This window comes from Salmo salar, chromosome 19 (assembly GCF_965601325.2).
Source record: "Salmo salar chromosome 19, fSalSal1, whole genome shotgun sequence".
In the NCBI taxonomy this organism is placed as follows: domain Eukaryota; kingdom Metazoa; phylum Chordata; class Actinopteri; order Salmoniformes; family Salmonidae; genus Salmo; species Salmo salar.
Window position 1 is genome coordinate 11,438,237 of NC_138309.1, and position 23,885 is coordinate 11,462,121.

A 23,885-nucleotide genomic window follows, 5' to 3' on the forward strand; every position below is an offset into this window, starting at 1 on the left:
GGGGTCCCATTACTCAGGGTGAAATGGCTAACCTCCTTGTCTGCTTTTTGTTTAGCTCATTGATGAGTAAAATGACTAGGTTTCCTCTCCATTGGATTTTCAAGAGGGGATTGAAGAAATTCCTGACCACTGAGAGGCTTTCTATTTCCCCCAGGAAGTGGGTTGCTCTGCTACTTTTAGAGACCTGAACTACCGTGCGTGTTAGTTTTAAACCTGAGAATAGGTGGGAGCGTGTAACTGAGTTTTTCTCTGTCTGTGTGTGTTGGCTCTTGGGCCCTCGGTGTTATAGGCAGTTTACTGGCAGCTCTCTGCTGTTTGGGTTATGAGTGTCCTGCCAAGTCCAGCTATGAATAGACTTAGCTGCAGGTACGACCACCATATAACTTTCTCCTTTACTCTCAGACCAAAACCACACAGAAGAAGGCACACGTTGACGCACGATTACACAGAGATATTCTCCGAATAATAAGAACACCCTCAGACCTATAGGCTTCAACAGACGAAACAGATGATGGACACTGTTCACTTAGTGGTGAAGATAAGACACTTTCAAATAACATGTCTTATGTGTATTCTTTTCTGCTTTCTCCTCTCCTGTATCTACTGTTGCATTGTCAAGAAGGAACCTGCAAATAAGCATTTCGTTGGATGGTGTATACCATGTGTATCCTGTACATGCAACTAATACAACTTAAAGTTGAACTCCTCTCTCTCCCTCCCTCCCCAGACTATCTGAAGTTCAGTAGTGACTACAGCCATGGGGTGGTGGGAGGGGCCGGCAGTGCAAGAGGGATGCGTTCTGCCTCAGAGCTCCGTGATTTGATGGACACCTTACAACGAAAGAAGATCGCCCTGGAGACCAGCCTGAGAGCCAATGGGGACTCTAGCCCCTCCTACTTCAGTATGACACAGGTATGACAGCTGTAGCTCTCAATGAACCCCAGCAGAACTGAGGCATGCACTAGATGGACATGGTATGACACTTCTAATGTCTTTTCCCCTCTCTCCCAGTCTCCACCCACCACGCCTGTGACCTCACCCACCTCGATGTCGTCAGCCTATCAAGAGCAGGCTAGGCGTTTCTATGGCTCTGATCGCCCGCCCCTCTCCGTCAAAGCCGCCGCCCCTCCCTCCCCCTCTCGGCGCTCTGACCCCCCTTCCTCCCGACCCTCCATAACCCGGAACCAATCCTATCAATCACAGGACAGCCTGCTGGCCTCCCCTGGCGACGGGCGACGCCAACTAAACCCAAACTCCTCCCCCCTGTTGTCGATGTGGAATGGGGGAGGTTCCTCTAACTCAGTGGCCGGTGGTGAGAGCCTCTCCTCTCCTCCTCCACGCTCATCCCTCTCTCCAACCAGTGGAGCAGCCAGCGTGCCCTCCAGCCCACGCCTGGGACGCCGAAGTCACGGCAACCATGAGCCGACACCTAGCAACCGAACCAGGAAGTACTCTGCAGGATCGATAGGCGGCATGATGGGAAGTCACAGCCTCTCTCTGCCCCGCCTCTGCCCGTCATCGTCGTCACGTTCCCATGATAGTGGAGCCTTGGTGCTCTCTACCCTCCCCCCAACCTCGCGGCGCTCTGAACCTCTACGCAACTCTTCTCACAACAATAGCCAAAACCACACCACAATCAGTAACTACAACCATAACCAAACCACTAACTTTAACTACAGCCAGGCCCAAAACATGAACCACAAGGGGAACCAAGGTGAGGGGGTGGTATCCATCTCCCTCTCCTCCCCAAAGTCTGCCACCCAGGCCCCTCCAGACGTGACTGTCCCGTTCCGATCAGGGGGCTCCTCCAGTCCCCGCGTGGCCAAGAAACTCAGCCTCACCTCCACCAGCTCCACATCCAGCCTCCAGGAGCCAGAGTGGCCAGCCAACTGCGGAGTCTCCCCTGGACCAGAGCTTTTTTTCGGGGAGAGGGAGCACAGGGGTGGCAGTCTGGAGCCTGGTCTAGGGTTAGGGGAACGGAGACAGTCCTTTGGGAAGGGTGGGCTTGAACCAGGGTTTGGTCTGGGGGAGAGAAGACAGTCCTTTGGAAAGGGAGGGGTGGGGCTGGGGGTGGGGGTGACCCCACCGGGAGGGTTCAGGGCGAGGAGTGGTAGTATCAGCTCCCTGAGTGGGAAGGAAGAACTGACTGACTACCATCATCGCCAGCGAGATGAGAGACTACGAGAACAGGAGGTGGAGAGACTGGTGAGTAGTGTGTGTGTCATTTTTAAAAGATCTGAATGAAATAGCAAAGTTATGAGGTGGAATCAGATATCTTCCCTCTGACCTCTCGACCTCCTAAACACACTCTTCGGGAGCTGCACTGTTGGGGCATATACACACAGATGAATATACGCACACAAACATATGTTCCCTCAGGGAAGTACTGCCTCTGGCTGCTAGCCTATGTTAACATGCTTAGCTATTCTTACTCCTCCGCTGGGTTGGGTCCGGTTTAGAGGAAAACACTGGCTTTTTTGGGCCCGCTGTGGTTTTGTGTGTGTGTGTGTGTGTGTGTGGTTCCGTAAGTGGGGCCATCTGCAGTTCAGCACAGTTGGGTTGGTTTGGATCGTTAGGAACCCATAACAGAACTGTCAGATGTGGGCTAGAACCAGATTGTATTAGGAGAGCAGAAATATAGGGCAGGTGGATACACACTCTCTCTTTTTCTGACACACACACACACACACACACACACACACACACACACACACACACACACACACACACACACACACACAAAGTAAACAGGGCTAAGTCCAAAACAAAGATGTGCAGCCACAACTACGGCCGGTGGCTTTCATACAAGTGTTGGGCAACGTGAACGCCTTTTGAAGTGGGCTGAATATTCCCAGAGGATCATTCCTCAAAGTATTTTCCCCAGCGATGTAAAGGCTGCCTTCACGGGAGAACATACAAACATGTCAGAAACACACATCTATGCACCAATCACTCAACAGAATTAGGCTTTATCTCAATAGTCTAAAATAGCTTCTTCTCCTAGTCTCCTCTCCTTTGTCTTCACTATTGTAGACTATTGAGATGCTTCTCCTCTGTATGCTAACTGTGGATCTACTCTGCCCTCTAGAGGCGAGACAGGAGAACGTCACTACTATTCTGTCCCTGATTTCACTATTGGGAATCTTTCTTCCAACAGCTGCTCGCTCCTATGCTGGGTGAGGGAGAGAGGGAGATCTCAGTAAAACAAAAAATAATGGTGTTCCAAAAAAGGCCCAGTTGCCAGGACCACAAATACAAATTCCATCTAGACACCGTTGCCCTAGAGCAGTGGTTCCCAAACTTTTTATAGTCCCGTACCCCTTCAAACATTCAACCTCCAGCTGTACCCCCTCTAGCACCAGGGTCAGCGCACTCTCAAATGTTGTTTTTTGCCATCATTGTAAGCCTGCCACACACACTATACGATACATTTATTAAATATAAGAATGAGTGTGAGTGTTTGTCACAACCCGGCTCGTGGGAAGTGACAAAGAGCTCTTATAGGACCAGGGCACAACTAGTAATATAATAATAATAATAATAATAATAATAATCAATGATTTTGCTCTTTATTTAGCCATCTTCCCTATAAAACCTTATTTGTTCATCAAAAATTGTGAATTACTCATTAACCACAGGTTAATGAGAAGGGTGTGCTTGAAAGGATGCACATAACTCTGCAATGTTGGGTTGTATTGGAGAGAGTCCCAGTCTTAAATCATGTTCCACACATGGTCTGTGCCTGTATTTAGTTTTCATGCTAGTGAAGGCCGAGAATCCACTCTCACATAGGTACGTGGTTGCAAAGGGCATCAATGTCTTAACAGAGTGATTTGCCAAGGCATGAAACTCTGAGCGCAGCTCTATCCAGAAATCTGGCAGTGGCTTCTGATTAAATAACATTTTCACAGAACCGCTTGTTGCAATTTTGATGAGGCTCTCTTGTTCTCACGTGCGTTACCACTCCACTATGTCTCCCTGTCATGGCTTTTGCGCCATCAGTACAGATACCAACACATCTTGACCACCAAAGTCCATTTGATGTCACAAAGCTGTCCAGTACTTTAATAATATCCTCTCATGTTGTCCTGGATTCCAGTGGTTTGCAGAAGAGGATGTCTTCCTTAATTGACCACCCGTAAACGTAGCGGACATATACCAGGAGCTGTGCCAGGCCCGCCACGTCTGTTGACTCATCCAGCTGTAATGCATATAGTTCACTGGCTTGTATGCGAAGCAGTAATTGTTACAAAACGTCTCCTGCCATGTCACTGATGTGTCGTGAAACAGTGTTACAAAAGAAAAAAAAATTGAAGAAGAAAAGTTACAAAAACAATAAAATATTTATTCGGCTTTGCGTGTACCCCTGTAACTATTTGATGACAAACTTTTGTGAGTGTAATGTTTCCTGTCAACATTTACTGTTTATTTCACTTTTGTTTATCTATTTCCCATGCCAATAAAGCCCTTAAATGGAATTGAAATTGAATTGATAGTGGTGGGTAGAGACAGGGAAGGGAGAGAGAGAAAATGGAGGAGGGCAGAGGGGGAGATTGTGAATGGGGATAGGAGAAGGAGGGAGAGCAAGACGGGGGAGAAAGAGTGAGAGGGTGTTGATCGGGAGAGAGGGATGGTGAGAGAAGAGGAAGGATTGCATTTCTATATCAGTATATCCTCTCCTGTGGGTGCCAGGGCTGTTTGTGATCAGATCAGGTTACACCCAGAGCCAGTTGTTATTAACTGTACTCCTTCACCTCCTTTTGTGTAGTAGGTTTACAGCGGTTTGTCTCCATTAGTACTGAGTCAGGTGTCAAATTGACAGAATATTGCTTTACTCTGCTACTTGTTGACTGACTGTTGTTATTATTGGCCTATGTTTGTGTGTGTGTGTAGATGTGTGTGTGTGTGTTTGGGATTTATTTCCAATGTCGTATGTAGTACGTTGGGCTTTTCCGGTTGGAGAGTCTGACTCCGAGCCAATAACATTTGCAAGAAAGCCTTCTGCTGCCTCTTCTCTCTCACACATACAGACACACACACACACACACACACACACACACACACACACACACACACACACACATGAATGCTCTCTCTCCTCTCTCCCCCCCCCCCCCTCTCTCTCTCACTATATCTGCTAGCAGTCACTCAGTTCTCGGGGCGATGTGGTTTCTAATTTCTCTCACCTGCAGCAGTGCATTGCAGATAGCAGCCCACTGTCTTAGTGAATTTCTATAGCTAGTTCAGTAGCACAGCGCTAGTAGTTAGTTAGCTATAGGTTTAGTTTGTGTTACTGTGGGCTGTCGTTATTCTCTATGAGAGAAATATAAGGGCTATGAGAAAATTCTGTTTGCCCTATGGAGATCTGTGAGGAGAAATGCTCCTAATGGCAGCCATGCTTCCACAGGTAATATCTGTGTATTTGGCTCTGTTGGATATAGATAAAAATCCGTGTGTGTGTGTCTCTGTACATATATATCTAAGTGTGTCTGTGTGTGTAACTCTGTATGTACGTATTTTTGTGGGCTTTTAACTGTGTGTGCTGTGTTGTAGGAACGCCAGCGGCTGGAAACCATTCTGTCTCTGTGTTCAGAGCTGGGTCGATCGGAGCAGGACAGGGAGAGGGGTGTTGGTTCCAGTGTCGATACCGGTGCTGGTCTAGCCGACCTTCAGAAGATCAACCGGGAACTAGAGAAACTCCAGGTCTCTGACGATGATGAGTCAGAATCCGTCTTCTCCGACTCAACCGTTAACGGAAATGGGGCTGGTAGCGGCTCGGAGAACGGTTACTATGGTAACGACGAGGAGCGTCCAGTCCGACAGCGACGGAGCAGCGGCCACCGTGACAACAGGGCGGAATCGCCGGCCATCAGCCTACGAAGCTCCACCACCTCGCCCACCGCGCGCCTGCCGAGGACCAATCGGGTGAGAGTTTTTCACTTTCTCGCTTTTACTTTCTTAATCTCTCTCTTTCTCCCATTTATATTTGATCTCTTGTTCCCTTTCTCCTGTACTTCTTTCAGCCAACCTCCCTGCCTCTCTCTCACATACACACACACACACACACACACACACAGAGATACATAAGGTGCTACTGCTGTCCTTCCACTGAGTAAAGCTTAATTAAGCCTTGTTAAATGATTGACAGGAGGCAGAGTGTTTATCACCTGGCAACCTGTTAATGAGACCTCTGGTCAGGCAATCCTTACACAGGCCTAATCAAGCTTAATAACAGCCTATGAAGCTTTATGCAGCTTAATGTAGCTTCTCATGACTAAATGAGAGTTAAAGGAGAGAGAGGAGAGTGGTAGAGAGAAAGAGAGCTCCCCTCTCACTGTAAACAGAAGAAAACACACACTAGCCATGGTCACGGCTCAACCCCTCCTTGTACATTCCTTAGTTCTGATGTGGAAACTCCTCTGGAATCTGACTTACCTTACCATTTAAGGTCCACATACTGTATTTTTATTTTCCCTACTCTCAAAAATGTATTTTCTTCTTAGACCTCCACAGCAACCTATTGTTTTAGAGGTCAGGGTTGTTTGTTGTTGTGAATTAGTCTTCTATTTTACTGTGAGAACCCGGAGGTGCTGGATACTGTAAAAATTGGTTGCTGTGAGAGGTCACACACACACACATGAGATATTTACAGTCTGGTTATTAGATTAGAGAGTGCTAAGGATAGCAACCTAAGGGTGTGTGTGTGTGTGTGTGTGTGTGTGTGTGTGTGTGTGTGTGTGTGTGTGTGTGTGTGTGTGTGTGTGTGTGTGTGTGTGTGTGTGTGTGTGTGTGTGTGTGTGTGTGTGTGTGTGTGTGTGTGTGTGTGTGTGTGTGTGTGTGTGGTCCGTATGAACAGCTGCATAGTTTCTGGTGAGTAATTGAAGAACAGAAAGGTACTCTACAGATAGCTTAATTGGTTGGATTTAGCGATCATGTTAATACCTAGAACTTTTCTATGAACTGTAGTGTTTTTCACCCCTCATTCAGGACAACCTGTAGCTTTTGTTCCAGCCCTGCACTAACACACATGATTCAACTAATCATCAAGAGCTAGATAAACGGAATCAGGTTTGTTAGTTCTTGGCTGGAAACAAACGTATTCACTCCCTGTAGCTCTCCAGGACCAGTGAATAAAGAACATAGCATAGATTCCATTGTGAGAGTGTGACGTCATCTTTAGGCGCTGGTGGAGGAGGGCCAGCGGAGGCAGGAAGTGACCCGTGTGGAGGAGGAAAGGATCCAGGTGCTGAACAACATGGAGGAGCTAGAACAGAAGATCAAAGAACTGGACAACCAGATGGACGAGTCTCTCAGAGAGGTAGAAGGATGGAGGGAGAGGGAGGAAGGCAGGGAGGGAGATGGAGGGAGAAGGATGTGGTAGAGAGAGGGATGGAGGGAAGTAAAAATTGGGGAGAGAGATGTAGGGAGGAAGAAGGAGGTAATAGAGGTAGAGATGGATAGACTCACTCCCTCTTTCTCTCCATCCAGGTGGAGGTGGAGCGGGCCCTGGTGGAGGCAGAGCAGCAGGCGGAGCTAGCAGCCTTGCAGCAGGAGAGAGATGCTCTGGAGACACTCAACACCAAGATGTCTGACATGGAACAACAGGCACAGAACCAGAAGACTCCGGTAATACCACTGTGTGATAACACTGGGGCAACTGGGGTCAACGCAACATGAGGGAGGGAGAGAGAAAGAGTGTGTGTCTGTGTGTGTACTGCTATATGGAGTTTCTATGAATTTGTGGTGTCATAAGCACTGTGTGCGTACAGTGCCTTGCGAAAGTATTCGGCCCCCTTGAACTTTTCGACCTTTTGCCACATTTGAGGCTTCAAACATAAAGATATAAAACTGTAATTTTTTGTGAAGAATCAACAACAAGTGGGACACAATCATGAAGTGGAACGAAATTTATTGGATATTTCAAACTTTTTTAACAAATAAAAAACTGAAAAATTGGGCGTGCAAAATTATTCAGCCCCTTTACTTTCAGTGCAGCAAACTCTCTCCAGAAGTTCAGTGAGGATCTCTGAATGATCCAATGTTGACCTAAATGACTAATGATGATAAATAGAATCCACCTGTGTGTAATCAAGTCTCGGTATAAATGCACCTGCTCTGTGATAGTCTCAGAGGTCCGTTTAAAGCGCAGAGAGCATCATGAAGAACAAGGAACACACCAGGCAGGTCCGAGATACTGTTGTAGAGAAGTTTAAAGCCGGATTTGGATACAAAAAGATTTCCCAAGCTTTAAACATCCCAAGGAGCACTGTGCAAGCAATAATATTGAAATGGAAGGAGTATCAGACCACTGCAAATCTACGAAGACCCGGCCGTCCCTCTAAACTTTCAGCTCATACAAGGAGAAGACTGATCAGAGATGCAACCAAGAGGCCCATGATCACTCTGGATGAACTGCAGAGATCTACAGCTGAGGTGGGAGACTCTGTCCATAGGACAACAATCAGTCGTATACTGCACAAATCTGGCCTTTATGGAAGAGTGGCAAGAAGAAAGCCATTTCTTAAAGATATCCATAAAAATTGTCGTTTAAAGTTTGCCACTAGCCACCTGGGAGACACACCAAACATGTGGAAGAAGGTGCTCTGGTCAGATGAAACCAAAATCGAACTTTTTGGCAACAATGCAAAACGTTATGTTTGGCGTAAAAGCAACACAGCTCATCACCCTGAACACCCTATCCCCACTGTCAAACATGGTGGTGGCAGCATCATGGTTTGGGCCTGCTTTTCTTCAGCAGGGGCAGGGAAGATGGTTAAAATTGATGGGAAGATGGATGGAGCCAAATACAGGACCATTCTGGAAGAAAACCTGATGGAGTCTGCAAAAGACCTGAGACTGGGACGGAGATTTGTCTTCCAACAAGACAATGATCCAAAGCATAAAGCAAAATCTACAATGGAATGGTTCACAAATAAACATATCCAGGTGTTAGAATGGCCAAGTCAAAGTCCAGACCTGAATCCAATCGAGAATCTGTGGAAAGAACTGAAAACTGCTGTTCACAAACGCTCTCCATCCAACCTCACTGAGCTCGAGCTGTTTTGCAAGGAGGAATGGGCAAAAATTTCAGTCTCTCGATGTGCAAAACTGATAGAGACATACCCCAAGCGACTTACAGCTGTAATCGCAGCAAAAGGTGGCGCTACAAAGTATTAACTTAAGGGGGCTGAATAATTTTGCACGGCCAATTTTTCAGTTTTTTATTTGTTAAAAAAGTTTGAAATATCCACTAAATTTCGTTCCACTTCATAATTGTGTCCCACTTGTTGTTGATTCTTCACAAAAAATTACAGTTTTATATCTTTATGTTTGAAGCCTGAAATGTGGCAAAAGGTCGAAAAGTTCAAGGGGGCCGAATACTTTCGCAAGGCACTGTATGTAATGAGCATGCTGCAGTATGTATTCTCGAGCCACACCCAGCGATACATTGATTGACATGTGACTAGCTGACTTGGTATGTGTAAATCCCTGTCATGCAGTCTCCGGTCCAAATATACAGCTGTTAATACACAACAGGGTATAGTGGTTACTACCCTAGCCTCTCACACACAGGGGGGGGGGGGGGGGTATAGTGGTCACTACCCTAGCCTCTCACACACTGGGGGGTATAGTGGTCACTACCCTAGCCTCTCACACACGGGGGGGTATAGTGGTCACTACCCTAGCCTCTCACACACGGGGGGGTATAGTGGTCACTACCCTAGCCTCTCACACACTGGGGGGTATAGTGGTCACTACCCTAGCCTCTCACACACGGGGGGGTATAGTGGTCACTACCCTAGCCTCTCACACACGGGGGGGGGGGGGTATAGTGGTCACTACCCTAGCCTCTCACACACGGGGGGGGGGGGTATAGTGGTCACTACCCTAGCCTCTCACACACGGGGGGGGGGGGGGTATAGTGGTCACTACCCTAGCCTCTCACACACGGGGGGGTATAGTGGTCACTACCCTAGCCTCTCACACACGGGGGGTATAGTGGTCACTACCCTAGCCTCTCACACACGGGGGGGGGGGGGGGTATAGTGGTCACTACCCTAGCCTCTCACACACGGGGGGTATAGTGGTCACTACCCTAGCCTCTCACACACGGGGGGGGGGGGGGGGGGGTATAGTGGTCACTACCCTAGCCTCTCACACACGGGGGGTATAGTGGCCACTACCCTAGCCTCTCACACACGGGGGGGTGTTGTGGTCACTACCCTAGCCTCTCACACACGGGGGGGTATTGTGGTCACTACCCTAGCCTCTCACACACGGGGGGGGGGGGGGGTATAGTGGTTACTACCCTAGCCTCTCACACACGGGGGGGGGGGGGGGGGGTATAGTGGTCACTACCCTAGCCTCTCACACACGGGGGGTATAGTGGCCACTACCCTAGCCTCTCACACACGGGGGGGTGTTGTGGTCACTACCCTAGCCTCTCACACACGGGGGGGTATTGTGGTCACTACCCTAGCCTCTCACACACGGGGGGGTATAGTGGTCACTACCCCAGCCTCTCACACATGGGGGAGTATAGTGGTCACTACCCCAGCCTCTCACACATGGGGGGGTATAGTGGTCACTACCCTAGCCTCTCACACACGGGGGGTATAGTGGTCACTACCCTAGCCTCTCACACACGGGGGGTATAGTGAGGTTCTACTAAAAGATCGATGACAGGAGAATGAAGTGGGGTTGGATAGATAGGAGGAAGTGTGTGTGTGTGTGTGTGTGTGTGTTGGCACCCTCTTCTCCTCTGGGTCGTGTTCAGGACTGCTTCCGGAGAGTTCCATTAACCCTACAGCTGGCAGATACATGAGAGAGGAACCACATACCATGGAGAGAGAGAGAGAGCGATAGAATGAGACAGGGAGAGACTTCCCCTTACACATTTTGGTGATTACAGATCTGATGAGAGGAAGACGGATAAGGAGCAGTTGAGAGAAAGACAAAAATAAAGTTGTCTAGTTTGACACATACTGTGTCTGGTCGGTCAGCCTGTTTCTCCTGTGCCTGGTCGGTCAGCCTGTTTCTCCTGTGTCTGGTCGGTCAGCCTGTTTCTCCTGTGTCTGGTCGGTCAGCCTGTTTCTCCTGTGTCTGGTCGGTCAGCCTGTTTCTCCTGTGTCTGGTCGGTCAGCCTGTTTCTCCTGTGTCTGGTCGGTCAGCCTGTTTCTCCTGTGTCTGGTCGGTCAGCCTGTTTCTCCTGTGTCTGGTCGGTCAGCCTGTTTCTCCTGTGTCTGGTCGGTCAGCCTGTTTCTCCTGTGTCTGGTCGGTCAGCCTGTTTCTCCTGTGCCTGGTCGGTCAGCCTGTTTCTCCTGTGCCTGGTCGGTCAGCCTGTTTCTCCTGTGCCTGGTCGGTCAGCCTGTTTCTCCTGTGCCTGGTCGGTCAGCCTGTTTCTCCTGTGTCTGGTCGGTCAGCCTGTTTCTCCTGTGCCTGGTCGGTCAGCCTGTTTCTCCTGTGCCTGGTCGGTCAGCCTGTTTCTCCTGTGTCTGGTCGGTCAGCCTGTTTCTCCTGTGTCTGGTCGGTCAGCCTGTTTCTCCTGTGCCTGGTCGGTCAGCCTGTTTCTCCTGTGTCTGGTCGGTCAGCCTGTTTCTCCTGTGTCTGGTCGGTCAGCCTGTTTATGCTGTGTCTGGTCGGCTTGAACGTCTTGGACTGTTGGTGGTCTGTGTTGAAGACCCCTTTCCGTCTCATAATAACCCTCATCATCCCCAACCCACCACTGTGTCAGTCCTTCCCTCCTCCCTGCTCTCTAGTCCTCCATTCTGCTTTCCTGACCAATGTAACACTGTAGTAACTAACTCTGCCTCCTAACTCCCACTAACGCTACCATCCTCTCTCTCTCTGTCCTGTGTCTGCTTGTCATTCCGTGTGTGTGTGTGTGTGTGTGTGTGTGTGTGTGTGTGTGTGTGTGTGTACTGTACCTCTGCGTACATATGCACGTGTGTGTGTGAGCGTGCTTGTATGCTTGTCGTCCATCCGTCTGTGTGTGTGTGCCAGGCGTGTGTGTCGCTGGAGGCTGAGAGGGCTAGGGTAGAGCAGCTGTCTCAGAGTGTGTGTGAGCTGCGCTCCCAGCTCCACTGCTGTCCTGAGGCCATGAAGGAGCCCCTACAGGAGCAGCTCGCCAGGGTCAGTACACACACACACACACACTTCCTGCTAAAATAAACAACTTCCTGTGACACACCTTCCCCACCTGTTCACCCCTCCTTCTCCTTCCCCCTATCATTTATCTACAGGAGGGTCGCTCTTCCTCTTCACCTTTCCTCCAGTCTGTCAGTTTTAGTATGTGTCATATCATGTCCGTCAGAAGGCTCCACACAGTCAGCCTGCTCATGGGGGATAGTAGCTGTTTTTTGATAGGAGAGGAAGCATGGTTGTGCAGCAGGTTTGGCGAGAGCATGCCTTGGTATGGTTGTGTGTGTGTTTGTGCGTGTGTGACTGAATGCTCTCTCCCTCATGCAGAAAATGGTAATTGAACACTTGCGGACAGCAAAAAAGTTATAACACAATCTGAGAAAAACGTGTGTGTGTGTGTGTGTGTGTGTGTGTGTGTGTGTCAGAACTCAGAGGTGCTGGAAGCTGAGACGAAGCGTTTTGAGGACCTGGAGTTTCAGCAGCTGGAGAGAGAGAGTCGTCATGATGAGGAGAAGGAGGAAAACACACAACAACTCCTCAGAGAGATAGCTGACTACCAACGGAGCACCATCACACGCAAGGTATGGTGTGTGTGTTAGAGTGTGTGTGTGTGTGTGTGTGTGTGTGGTGTGTGTGTGTGTGTGTGTGTGTTAAACTGTGTGTTTGTTAAACTATTGTATGTGTGTATTCCAAGGAGAGGCTGGTGGCCCTAAATAAGCAGGCAGGACAGATTACCCAGCAGGCTCAGCGAGAGAAGGACAGCTTCCTGAAGGAGAGGACCAACCTGCAGATGATGCTGCAGAGGGTATGTACGCACACTGTGTGTGTGTCTGTTTGTGAGTGTGTGTGTGTTTTGCAACAGTCCATTGATTTCAGTTCTAATTGCATATTAAAGTCTCTCTCTTTCTCTCTCTCTCGCAGGAGAAAGATAACCTTGCTTCTGTGGAAAGGAAGTATGCTGACCTCACAGGTGGGCGGGGCTTCCCTCTCAGCCCTATCAGTCTCAAGGGGGTATGTTTGACTATTGCCTAGCAACCTTCTCCATTCCCACCCATGGTCCCCCTCGTCTCACTGTCTTCCTCCTCTTTTCCTCTCCTTTCCTCCTTTCCTGTTTCCTAGGATATGGCGTCGTTGGCTGACGTGTGTCGATCTCCTAGCGACCAGTCCTGTGACCACGCCTCTTCCTCTCTGTCTTCTCTTATCCTTCCTGCTGACGTGCTGGTCCTATCCTCCCTCCTTTCTTCTCTTTCCATAAAGAGCGCTGAGGTACTATGTCCTCCCTCCATCTACCTCTCATCCCTTCCTCCACCTCTCTTTCCATCATCCTTAGACATTTAAAGTAACTTTCCAGATTTCTATGAAATATGACCTATAATTAATGACAAATAATTATGAGTGAAATAGTTTACCTTCCAAGAAATGGTAATTAGGTATGTTAAAAAACAGCTTTTCTGTTTTGGAATGATGTGGGCGTACCCAACAACATGACCGGCGTATACCGGTCATAAAAAATACTCATGTGAGTAGACTGCTGATTGGCCAGCTCATCCTTCTCAGAAGGATGACATCATCCTCTATGACAAAATGGCAAGCGTTTTTTTAAACGGTCTGTTTGAGATACAAGTTTGAGGTGGGTTTTTTTACATGTTTTTTTCTCCAATTTATGCTTTGGCCACAAATGCGAGTATAGGACGAGTCAACAACATTATTTGTGTATGAGTTAACAGAATTTAAAAAGTGAGAGTTTCACTGGACAGTTACTTTAAGCTAGTGTTTCTTAGAATCTTGGTCCCTTGTATCAAAAAGGTTATGGTCAAACGATAACATGAGAACTATGGAATGAGTTGTGTGATGGATAGTTTCTTGTAGATCCAGGAATCTTGAGGTTGAGTAGCACTTTTTACAGGCCGTTTTAGAAACACCTCCTCTTGTCTTCCATTTATACAGTGATAATAACACATTGCACTGGTAACAAACTGGCCTTTAAAGATGTTCATATTGTTTATGTTTAACCTTCTCTCTTCATTCATTGTCTATGTGAAACTAATGGAACATGTTTAACATGCATAACAGTATAACTGTCTCTGATGCTGCAGTTTAACTGACCAAGCTAACAAAAAGTTTTAACATGGCTGAATCTCCCTCTCTCTCCCTCTCTCTATCTCTCAACCCCCCTCTTTATTTAATCTCTCACTTTTAATCTCCCTCTTTCACCATTGTTTCTCCCTCTCTCTGTCCACTTCATCTCTAGCCACTTCTTCTCTCCCCTCTTTTCCCTCATGGTATGTTCCAGGGCTATGTAACAGTCAGTGAGATCAATGAAATTTACTCCCAGCTGGGGGGGAACCCTAGTCCCGCCCCTGCCCCTGTTCTGGCCAATCCCTCCCCTGATTCTGAGCCTAGCCCCCCCACTGACGACAGCGCCCAAAAACCAGCGGAGGACGAGGTGTGTGTGTAAGGGGCACGTGTGTTTGTTGGTCAGTAGGTGTGTTTGTGTGGAGGAGGATAACACTATTTACAGTGCATTCGGAATGTATTCAGATCCTTTGACTTTACAGCCTTATTCTAAAATTGATACATCATTTTTTTTCTCTCCTCAATCTCCTCAATACCCCATAATGGCAAAGCCAAATCTGATTTGTAGGAATTTTTGCACATTTATTAAAAATAAAAAACAAAAATACCTTATTGACATAAGTATTCAGACCCTTTGCTATGAGACTCGAAATTGAGCTCAGGTGCATCTTGTTTCCATTGATCATCCTTGAGATGTTTCTACAACTTGATTTGAGTCCACCTGTGGTAAATTCAATTGATTGGACATGATTTGGAAGGCACACACCTCTCTATATAAGGTCCCACAGTTGACAGTGTATGTTTTACCCAATAAATTACTGGGAGGTTATACATATGGAGTGTACGACTCTCTTTGTTTTTATAGCTTAGAGCAAAAACCAAGCCATAAGGTCGTAGGAAGACAGGATTGTGTTGAGGCACAGATCTGAGGAAGGGTACCAAAACATTTCTGCAGCATTAAAGGTCCCCAAGAACACAGTGGCCTCCATCGTTCTTAAATGGATTAAGTTTGGAACCACCATGACTCTTCCTAGACCTGGCTGCCCGGCCAAACTGAGCAATCGGGGGAGAAGGGCCTTGGTCAGGGAGGTGACCAGAAACTCAATGGTCACTCTGTCAGAGCTCCAGAGTTCCTCTGTGGAGATGGTTGTCCTTCTGAAAGATTCTCCCATCTCTGCAGCACTCCACCAATCAGGCTTTTATGGTAGAGTGGTCAGATGGAAGCCACTCCTCAGTAAAAGGCACGACAGCCCGCTTGGAGTTTGCCAAAAGGCACCTAAAGTATTCTCAGACCATGAGAAACAAGATTCTCTGGTTTGATGAAACCAAGATTGGATCATTTGGCCTGATTGCCAAGCATCTCACCTGGAGGAAACCTGGCACCATCCCTACGGTGGTGTCTGAAAACCTTCCCAATGCACTGTATGCCTTCCTCAGTTTTACATGCATTTGCTTTACAATTTTTCTTGATTTTATATTTTGTCCTCTATACTCTCTCTTTCTTTGATGGTGTTCATCTCTTCCTCTTTAAGCTCTGTCACTCCTCTCCTGTCGATTGTCCTTCCTCCTCTTCCTCCCATCCCCTGTTGCCCCGCCGCCCCCCTCTCACCAAAACCCCCTCGGTTCATTGGCCGGAGGACATGGTGACCTATCGTGACCCCTCTCCCCTCCCTGACTCCCCTCCTCCTCCTCTGCCTGTCAAAAAACACCGCCACAACAGGCAGGTAAAGGCTGTGTGTTTGTGTCTTGTGCTGGTGTGTGTGTGTGTATGATTCTGACTATTTTGTGTGTGTGTGTGTGTGTGTGTGTGTTCAGCACTTCCATTCACTGGAGGAAAGAAAGAGGTTAGTGAAAGAAGGTGGGGCCCACCTGAGTGACACATTACCCAGGAAGAAGACCACGTCCATTGTCACCCCTCAGTTCAACTGCGCTACACTAGGACGCAGCATGCCTAACAAGGTACACTCACTCACTCACTCACCACTCACACACACACACACACACACACACAATCACCTTTAATCTCTCTCTCTTTCTGGTCCTCCACAGTCCCATCAGCCCCTGGTCCAGAGTTCTAGCTGTGGCAGTATTCTACCCCGGGCCATGTCTGTTTCCTCCAATAGAGACACAGATAAACGGCGCCTGCACAAGGGTGAGGACACACCTCACGCATGTGTAAACTGACCGCGAAACTGAAGTAGTGAGAGGGGAGAGAAGAGGAGTTTGTCTAGGAGAGTTGTCTGTCACACCACCAGTGACCCTCGGAACAAGTTAGTCACACAGCTTACCTTATAAGGCAAGGGTTTCAACCTATAAGATGGATCATCAGATGTGTGTGTGATGGGTGGACAGAAGCATGGTTTGTTTATTTGTTTGTCGAGAGATTTGAGGAGAGGCAGGAAATGCTCTCTGCTGTTGTGAAGCATCCGGGTCCTAGTAACCCATGGATAACGTGTGTGTGTGTGTTGTGGTGAGATTGAAGCCTGTCCCTTGGGGTGGGTCATCAGAGGGGTGTGGTGTGTCTCTGACCCTCTTTGGGTGATGGTATCAGGCTTCCTGTGTGTGTCTCGGTGTGTGTGTGTGTGTGTGTGTGTGTGTCTTTGCTGTACCCTACTGTAGGAGTGCGTGTTACATTACTCACTTCGTAGTGACAGTCAGGTTGGAGGTCCACTGGTTGGGGTTGTTCATTTTGTTCTGGGCTCTATTTTTTTGGACTATACGGTTTTGGACATTTGTTATTTGGACCTTTTTGTTGTGGTAATTTTTTGCACCTTTAGTTTGCTGTGTGTTTTAACCGTGGCTGGTCAGTGTGATCAGAGGGAGGGCCAACAGTCTGTACCATCCGGTCAGACTGTGGTCCCTGAGGTGGGGAGCGGTCATGGAGAACAGGGCTCAGTGCAGGGAGGGGTACAGACAGGTAACTCGATGGTATACACACATCAAATATGCACAGCTTCTCTCTCACGCTGTTTTTAAAAAATATTTTTGTATCCTCTCTTTCTGGTCTTTGTTCTCTCTCTCTCTCTCTCTCTCTCTGACCCTGTGTGCTTTGGTAGTGGTCTGTCTCTTTCTGACTGTGTGATTTTGTTGTGGTTTCTGTCTGACTGTGTGTGGTCTTGTTGTATTTTTGGTCTAGGTCAGCCGAGCTCTCGGGCCGCCTCCCAGTCCAACGTGTACCTGGACTCCTACGGTTACTGTGATAACGGCCAGGCATACGACACCATGAGCGTGGACAGCTCTGACTCAATGGAGACCAGCATCTCTGCCTGTTCCCCCGACAACGTCTCCTGGTAGGTGGCTGTGTGTGTGTTGGGGAGAGACGAGAGGTGAACGAAAAGGGGGAGAATTGATGTGTGTGTGTGTGTGTTGGGGAGAGCGAGAGAGGAGAGGTGAAGGAAAAGGGGGAGAATTGATGTGTGTGTGTGTGTGTTGGGGAGAGCGAGAGAGGAGAGGTGAAGGAAAAGGGGGAGAATTGATGTGTGTGTGTGTGTGTGTTGGGGAGAGACGAGAGGTGAAGGAAAAGGGGGAGAATTGATGTGTGTGTGTGTGTGTTGAGGAGAGGTGAAGGAAAAGGGGGAGAATTGATGTGTGTGTGTGTGTGTGTGTGTGTGTGTGTGTGTGTGTGTGTGTGTGTGTGTGTTGAGGAGAGGTGAAGGAAAAGGGGGAGAATTGATGTGTGTGTGTGTGTGTGTGTGTGTGTTGAGGAGAGGTGAAGGAAAAGGGGGAGAATTGATGTGTGTGTGTTCAGAGGCTGAATGTGCATACCGATCATATGAAATCAGTTTCTCATTTTCTATAATGTGAAACATGGAGAGGGAGAGAGAGAGGTGAATGTTCATGCATGTTGAAACATTTGTGTGTGTTTGTGTAGAGCTAATGTAAAAAGTATGTTTGCAAATGGACCTGTAGCTCTCCCGCCATTTAGGCTCCCTCCTCAGGGGGAGGTTAGGGGAGTCAGGTTACAAGCGGGGATAGCTATCAAGCGGAGGTAGATTTGGGGTTCAGCCTCACTGTGGTGAAATCATGAGTTCTGTATGTAGTGCTCTCTCTCTCTCTCTTTCTCTCTCTCTTTCTCTCTTTCTCTCTTTCTCTCTGTATCTTTCTCTCTCTATCTTTCTCTCGCTCTCTCTGACTCTGTATCTCTCTATCTCTCTCTCGCTCTCTCTCGCTCTCTCTCTCTGTACCTCTCTCACTTTCTCTTTCTCTGTCTGTCTGGAGAGGGTTCAGTCCAGCTCTACACCCCTGGGTTTTAGATGGGTTAGTCCGTTTCTGTGGTCCAGACATTGGAGCTGTTTGCTTGTTTCTGTGCACTGTGAAGCTTTCAGTGACACAGCAAAGCACAATTAGGTTTTGTGGTTTCATTTCGGATTGGACTGAAGGTAAAACGGGATTGGTTCTGTAAACTCACGGCACAGATTCTGTATTCTGTGGGTCTTGGCTCTGGTTGGTTCTTTTTGGGTTAAATTGGACTGGACTAGCTTGGAGCATCTGAATGGACCATAAGCTCCATTCCCTCTCATATATGCAGGTAAGCGGGAGGGAGAGAGAGAGAGGGAGGGAGTGAGGGAGGGAGATAGTCTGAGCTTCAGGTTGCTTATATTTCCTGGCTAGCATTCCTGTTGGATTACCTCTCTGATCCGCATGGCGCTGTAATCACACATACAGACACACACACAGTGCTCCAATCAGGATAATTCCCAAAGGAGTATCCATGTAGCCTCGGGAATGGAACACCATATGGAATACTGCATCTCTGTAAAGCCATCACTGGAGTGACGTGTGTGTGTGTGTGTGTGTGTGTGTGTGTGTGTGTGTGTGTGTGTGTGTGTGTGTGTGTGTGTACTAGTTATGTAAGGGAGAGGCCTCTTTCTGAGAAAGGTGACAGGAACAGGAAAGAGAATCCCCGTGTGGCTCCGTTGGTAGAGCATGGTGCTTGCAACGCCATAGTACAAAAAAACGATGAGAATGCATGCACTAACTACTGTCGCCCTAGATAAAAGCGTCTGCTAAATGATTCAAATGTAAGCGAAGAGATGTCGAGAGGAGCGAGAGAGATGAGAGGGCTGAGAGAACGAATGAAGGATTATGGTAGAGCTGAAGCAGAGATGGATAGAGGAGGAGTTAGCTAGACTTATTCCAGGTGTTTCTTTTGAAGTGGAAATGAAAAGCAGCAGACTGTGCTGAGCACACACACACACACACACACACACACACACACACACACACACACACACACACACACACACACACACACACACACACACACACACGTCCAGGCTGGTTCTAATGTGTTCCAGCAGGGCCCATTCTTAATGACTGTGTGTGTTCCATGGGAAGAATAAGTCCTGTGCTGCATCATTCCCAGCCTGTAGAATGTCTGTGTGTTGCAGTGCCAGTATGTCTAACGTGACCAAACTGGAGGAAATGGAGCGTCTGCTGAGACAGGCTCAGGCAGAGAAGAATCGCCTCATAGAACACAAGGTAACATACACATGTGCACAGATAAACACACACACACACACACACACACACACACACACACACACACACACACACACACACACACACACACAGACATCTAAAGTAAAGTGTGTGTTGTGTCTGATGCAGGAGCAAGAGATGGAGTCACGCAAACAGGCTCTGGAGGAGGAGAGGAGGAGGAGGGAGGATCTGGAGAAACGACTGCAGGAGGAGACCAACAGACGACAGAAACTCATCGACAGGGAGGTGAAACTACGGGAGAAACAGAGAGCACAGGTAAAACAATAGGCATACGAAACAGTATCTCTCCAGGACTAAGATTGCTGACTACTAGAGTAACCTTTAACCCCTGTCCCCACAGTCCCGTCCTCTGACGCGCTACCTGCCAGTTCGTAAGGATGACTTTGACCTAAAAGCCCATATAGAGTCAGCGGGCCACAGTGCTGACACCTGTTTCCACCTGTCCCTCACGGAGAAGACGTGCCGAGGATTCCTGGTCAAGATGGGGGGAAAGATCAAGACCTGGAAAAAACGCTGGTTCGTCTTTGACCGCAACCGAAGAACGCTTTCCTACTTCTCAGGTAAAGAACGGACAGGGACCATGGACTGGACTCTGAGTAACACACCACTAAGTCCTAGTCTTCTGGTCTGCTTGTGTGTTTCTAACTGTTATGTGTTTTGTCTCTGCTGCAGACAAGCATGAGGCCAAGCTGAAAGGGGTCATCTACTTCCAAGCAATAGAGGAAGTTTACTACGACCACTTAAAGAACGCACACAAGGTACCTACTCCTTTATTGTGTGTGTGTGTGTGTGTGTGTTAGACACGGTTTTTCTCTTATTAAATGCTGAATCCTTGTAGCCTTGCTGTATCTGATCCCTTTCCCTATTCTTCTCTCCCCCTCCTTCCCTCCCCCCTCCAGAGTCCTAACCCATGTCTGACGTTCAGTGTGAAGACTCATGACAGGGTCTATTACATGGTGGCCCCCTCTCCTGAGGCCATGAGGATCTGGATGGATGTCATTGTCACTGGGGCCGAGGGATATACTCAGTTCATGGTGTAGAAGGCGCGATATGGCCAATGGCGGAGGGATACACTCAGTTCATGGTGTAGAAGGCGTGATATGGCCATGGCGGAGGGATACACCCACTTTATGGTGTAGGAGACTTAATCTGTACGCGTCGGAGGGATACACTCAGTTCATGGTGTGAAGAGGGGTGCTTCGGAGTGGAAGGATACAGCCAGTGTGTGGTTACAACGACAGGACTAGCTCCTCTCTCTTCTCTGTGACACAGATGGACTTTTTATTTCTGTATTTTATTATTATAAAAATGTCCAAGGACGTGTTCTCCAACAGTGTGCCTTAACTCTCACAGTAGCTCTGCTGGGATTGGCCAGTGTTTTTATGCATCATTAGTAAACAACCAAACAGAATGGTCATTTAAATTCCTGGTTGTGTAGGGTCAAATGATCAGGGGGCAAGTTACTGATATTTACTCATCCCCAAAGACCTCAGGTCTCGTGTGTGTGTGTGTGTGTGTGTGTGTGTGTGTGTGTGTGTGTGTGTGTGTGTGTGTGTGTGTGTGTGTGTGTGTGTGTGTGTGGGTGTGTGTGTGTGTGTGTGTGTGTGTGTTACATTGTGATCACATAACCCAGAGGTGCTAATCTTTTTGTATGGTGTCTTTTCTCATGAGGCCAATGTCCTCCATTGTGTCTTCCAGTGTAGCCAAAGGTCAAGTCATCTGTGGTAAAATACAATACCCAAGGCTTCTACCTGGGGAATAGGTTGTCATTGAGATGCAGCCTTATACATGTCAGTGGTATAATAAATACAGGATCATATAGGTTAACCCTCACAGATTATAATCATGCTGGTCAAGCTTTCGCTGCGTATGTTAACGTTGACTAACCAGATAGCTATATGTGAGTTGTATTAATCAAATGCCTTGTTTCATGTTTAATGGTGAGCAGCCTTGGCATATAGGCTTACTGTATGTTAGTGCTCAGTCATGATGCTTTTCCTTCCCACCATCATATACATCTAGTTATTCCCTCTCTTCAGTAGAGGGTGACAGCGGAACAGTCTGAGGGACAGAGAATGACCCCTAAACCATCCCAACTTGACCCTAGCACCTTATGCAGTGAGTGTAGGACAGGTGTAAGCAAATCCAATCCATTTTTTGTCACTTGCTTCATAAACAACAGGTGAAGACTAACAGTGAAATGCTTACTTAAATTACAAAATTCCACCCTGCCCATTGTTTCTACTGTATCCTTTCAGATATGAAGTATCCGGGGTCGGGCTAGCCAGGGGTTTGATTCATTATCGGGCATTAATGTGCTTTTTAACCATTATATATATATATATATATATATATATATATATATATATATTTTTTTTTTTTAAATGGCTGTTTTTTTTAATCATGTAGCTATATCATACTGTATTTATGCTATTGATTATCAATGCATGTATCTTTATTTCTGCATACAGAAAAAGCAAGAACACATATTAAAGCAAGAGCATATTGTCACTTGAAAATGTGTTTGGTAATTTTTCTTGAAAAGAGAACATGTTTTCATGAGACATTGATTTGATGAAGGGTCCATGATCCATGTAAAGATTCTGGTTATGCTAAATATCACTGGGAAACTCCATGTAATCAGAAGCAGCGGTGTTGTATCAGAACCACTAGAGGGTGCTCTGGTCCTGTATTCAGACTGGCTCTCAGTCCTCTTGGCACATTGTATACACACAGGGGTTACATGAGGAGAGACCTTCAACCAAAGAACAGGTTCATTTCTCCCACGGTCTTAAAGAACATCAGATAATAGAGACCTGCTATGACCTCATCTTTGTCCCGGTTTTATGTTCAAACAGCGAGTTCTTGTTAAATTCTCATGCGGTGGCTCCCTAACTTGTGTATGTATATAAGGAAGGGGATTGTGCCTATAGAATACATGTCTAAAAGATGTATCATTTCAGAATAAGTGGTGCTGTAGCTCTGCTGGTCTGTCTGTCTGGAGCATGGGCTCAGGGAGAGAGTGGAGGTGTCAGAGAATTACATCACTCAACAGGGTCACAGGGAAGGGGGAGAGAGTGGAGGTGTCAGAGATAATTACTCGACAGGGTCACAGTGAAGGTCAAGAGACCACCACCGCCCCTGACATCTGGACCGAACTGAGGTGCGCTGAGTGATGTGGTGTAACAGAGAGTGGATGTTAGATCAACGTATTCATATTGTTTCCCTTTAATTCCAGTCAAAGTAGCTGAATTGTTATCCATGGGGGGCAGAGTGACAGTCAGTGAGAAGGAGGTGAAGGAGCTGGAGAGAGAGAATGCAGGTACTACACAACTACAGACATGAACTGGCACATTTACAGTGAGGGAAAAAAGTATTTGATCCCCTGCTGATTTTGTTCGTTTGCCCACTGACAAAGAAATGATCAGTCTATAATTTTAATGGTAGGTTTATTTGAACAGTGAGAGACAGAATAACAACAAAATAATCCAGAAAAACGCATGTCAAAAATGTAAATTTGACATTTTTAAAATTTTATTTACATAAGTATTCAGACCCATTAATATGAGACTCTAAATTGAGCTCAGGTGCATCCTGTTTCCATTGATCATCCTTGAGATGTTTCTACAACTTGATGTGAATCCACATGTGGTAAATTAAATTGATTGGACATGATCTGGAAAGGCACACACCTGTCTATATTAGGTCCCACAGTTGACAGTGCATGTCTGAGCAAAAACCAAGCCATGAGGTTGAAGGAATTGTCCGTAGAGCTCCGAGACAGGATTGTGTCAAGGCACAGATCTGGGGAAGGGTACCAAAACATGTCTGCAGCATTGAAGTCCCCAAAAACACAGTGCTCTCCATTATTCTTAAATGGAAGAAGTTTGGAACCACCAAGACTCTTCCTAGACCTGGCCGCCCGGCCAAACTGAGGAATCGGGGGCTAAGGGCCTTGGTCAGGGAGGTGACCAAGAACCCGATGGTCAATATGACAGAGCTCTAGAGTTCCTCTGTGGAAATGGGAGAACCTTGCAGAAGGACAACTATCTCTGCAGCACTCCACCAATCAGGCCTTTATGGTAGAATGGCCAGATGGAAGCCACTCCTCGGTGAGAAACAAGATTCTTTGGTCTGATGAAACCAAGATTGAACTCTTTGGCCTG

At 47.4% G+C, this 23,885-nt stretch overlaps 1 protein-coding gene across 14 annotated transcripts in view; it reads left to right on the top strand.

The window, feature by feature from the left end:
* The window catches only part of phldb2b (pleckstrin homology-like domain, family B, member 2b), a 47,124-nt gene extending 24,886 nt beyond the window's left edge, over nucleotides 1–22,238 (top strand). For 11 of the 14 annotated variants that reach the window (XM_082965611.1, XM_082965613.1, XM_082965614.1 and 8 more), the window contains 18 exons: nucleotides 728–912; nucleotides 1,012–2,205; nucleotides 5,554–5,925; nucleotides 7,181–7,318; nucleotides 7,489–7,626; nucleotides 12,004–12,132; nucleotides 12,567–12,722; nucleotides 12,836–12,946; nucleotides 13,063–13,152; nucleotides 14,393–14,587; nucleotides 16,033–16,176; nucleotides 16,267–16,369; nucleotides 17,354–17,507; nucleotides 19,608–19,698; nucleotides 19,828–19,974; nucleotides 20,060–20,279; nucleotides 20,392–20,477; nucleotides 20,619–22,238. In XM_082965611.1, coding sequence (XP_082821737.1) covers nucleotides 728–912; nucleotides 1,012–2,205; nucleotides 5,554–5,925; nucleotides 7,181–7,318; nucleotides 7,489–7,626; nucleotides 12,004–12,132; nucleotides 12,567–12,722; nucleotides 12,836–12,946; nucleotides 13,063–13,152; nucleotides 14,393–14,587; nucleotides 16,033–16,176; nucleotides 16,267–16,369; nucleotides 17,354–17,507; nucleotides 19,608–19,698; nucleotides 19,828–19,974; nucleotides 20,060–20,279; nucleotides 20,392–20,477; nucleotides 20,619–20,759 — 3,794 coding nt within the window. In that variant the 3' untranslated portion in view covers nucleotides 20,760–22,238. The remainder of the gene's footprint in view (nucleotides 1–727; nucleotides 913–1,011; nucleotides 2,206–5,553; nucleotides 5,926–7,180; nucleotides 7,319–7,488; nucleotides 7,627–12,003; nucleotides 12,133–12,566; nucleotides 12,723–12,835; nucleotides 12,947–13,062; nucleotides 13,153–14,392; nucleotides 14,588–16,032; nucleotides 16,177–16,266; nucleotides 16,370–17,353; nucleotides 17,508–19,607; nucleotides 19,699–19,827; nucleotides 19,975–20,059; nucleotides 20,280–20,391; nucleotides 20,478–20,618) is intronic. The other 3 variants (XM_045702085.2, XM_082965612.1, XM_014157237.3) reach the window with 3 other exon arrangements.
* The last annotated feature ends 1,647 nt before the right edge of the window (nucleotides 22,239–23,885 follow it).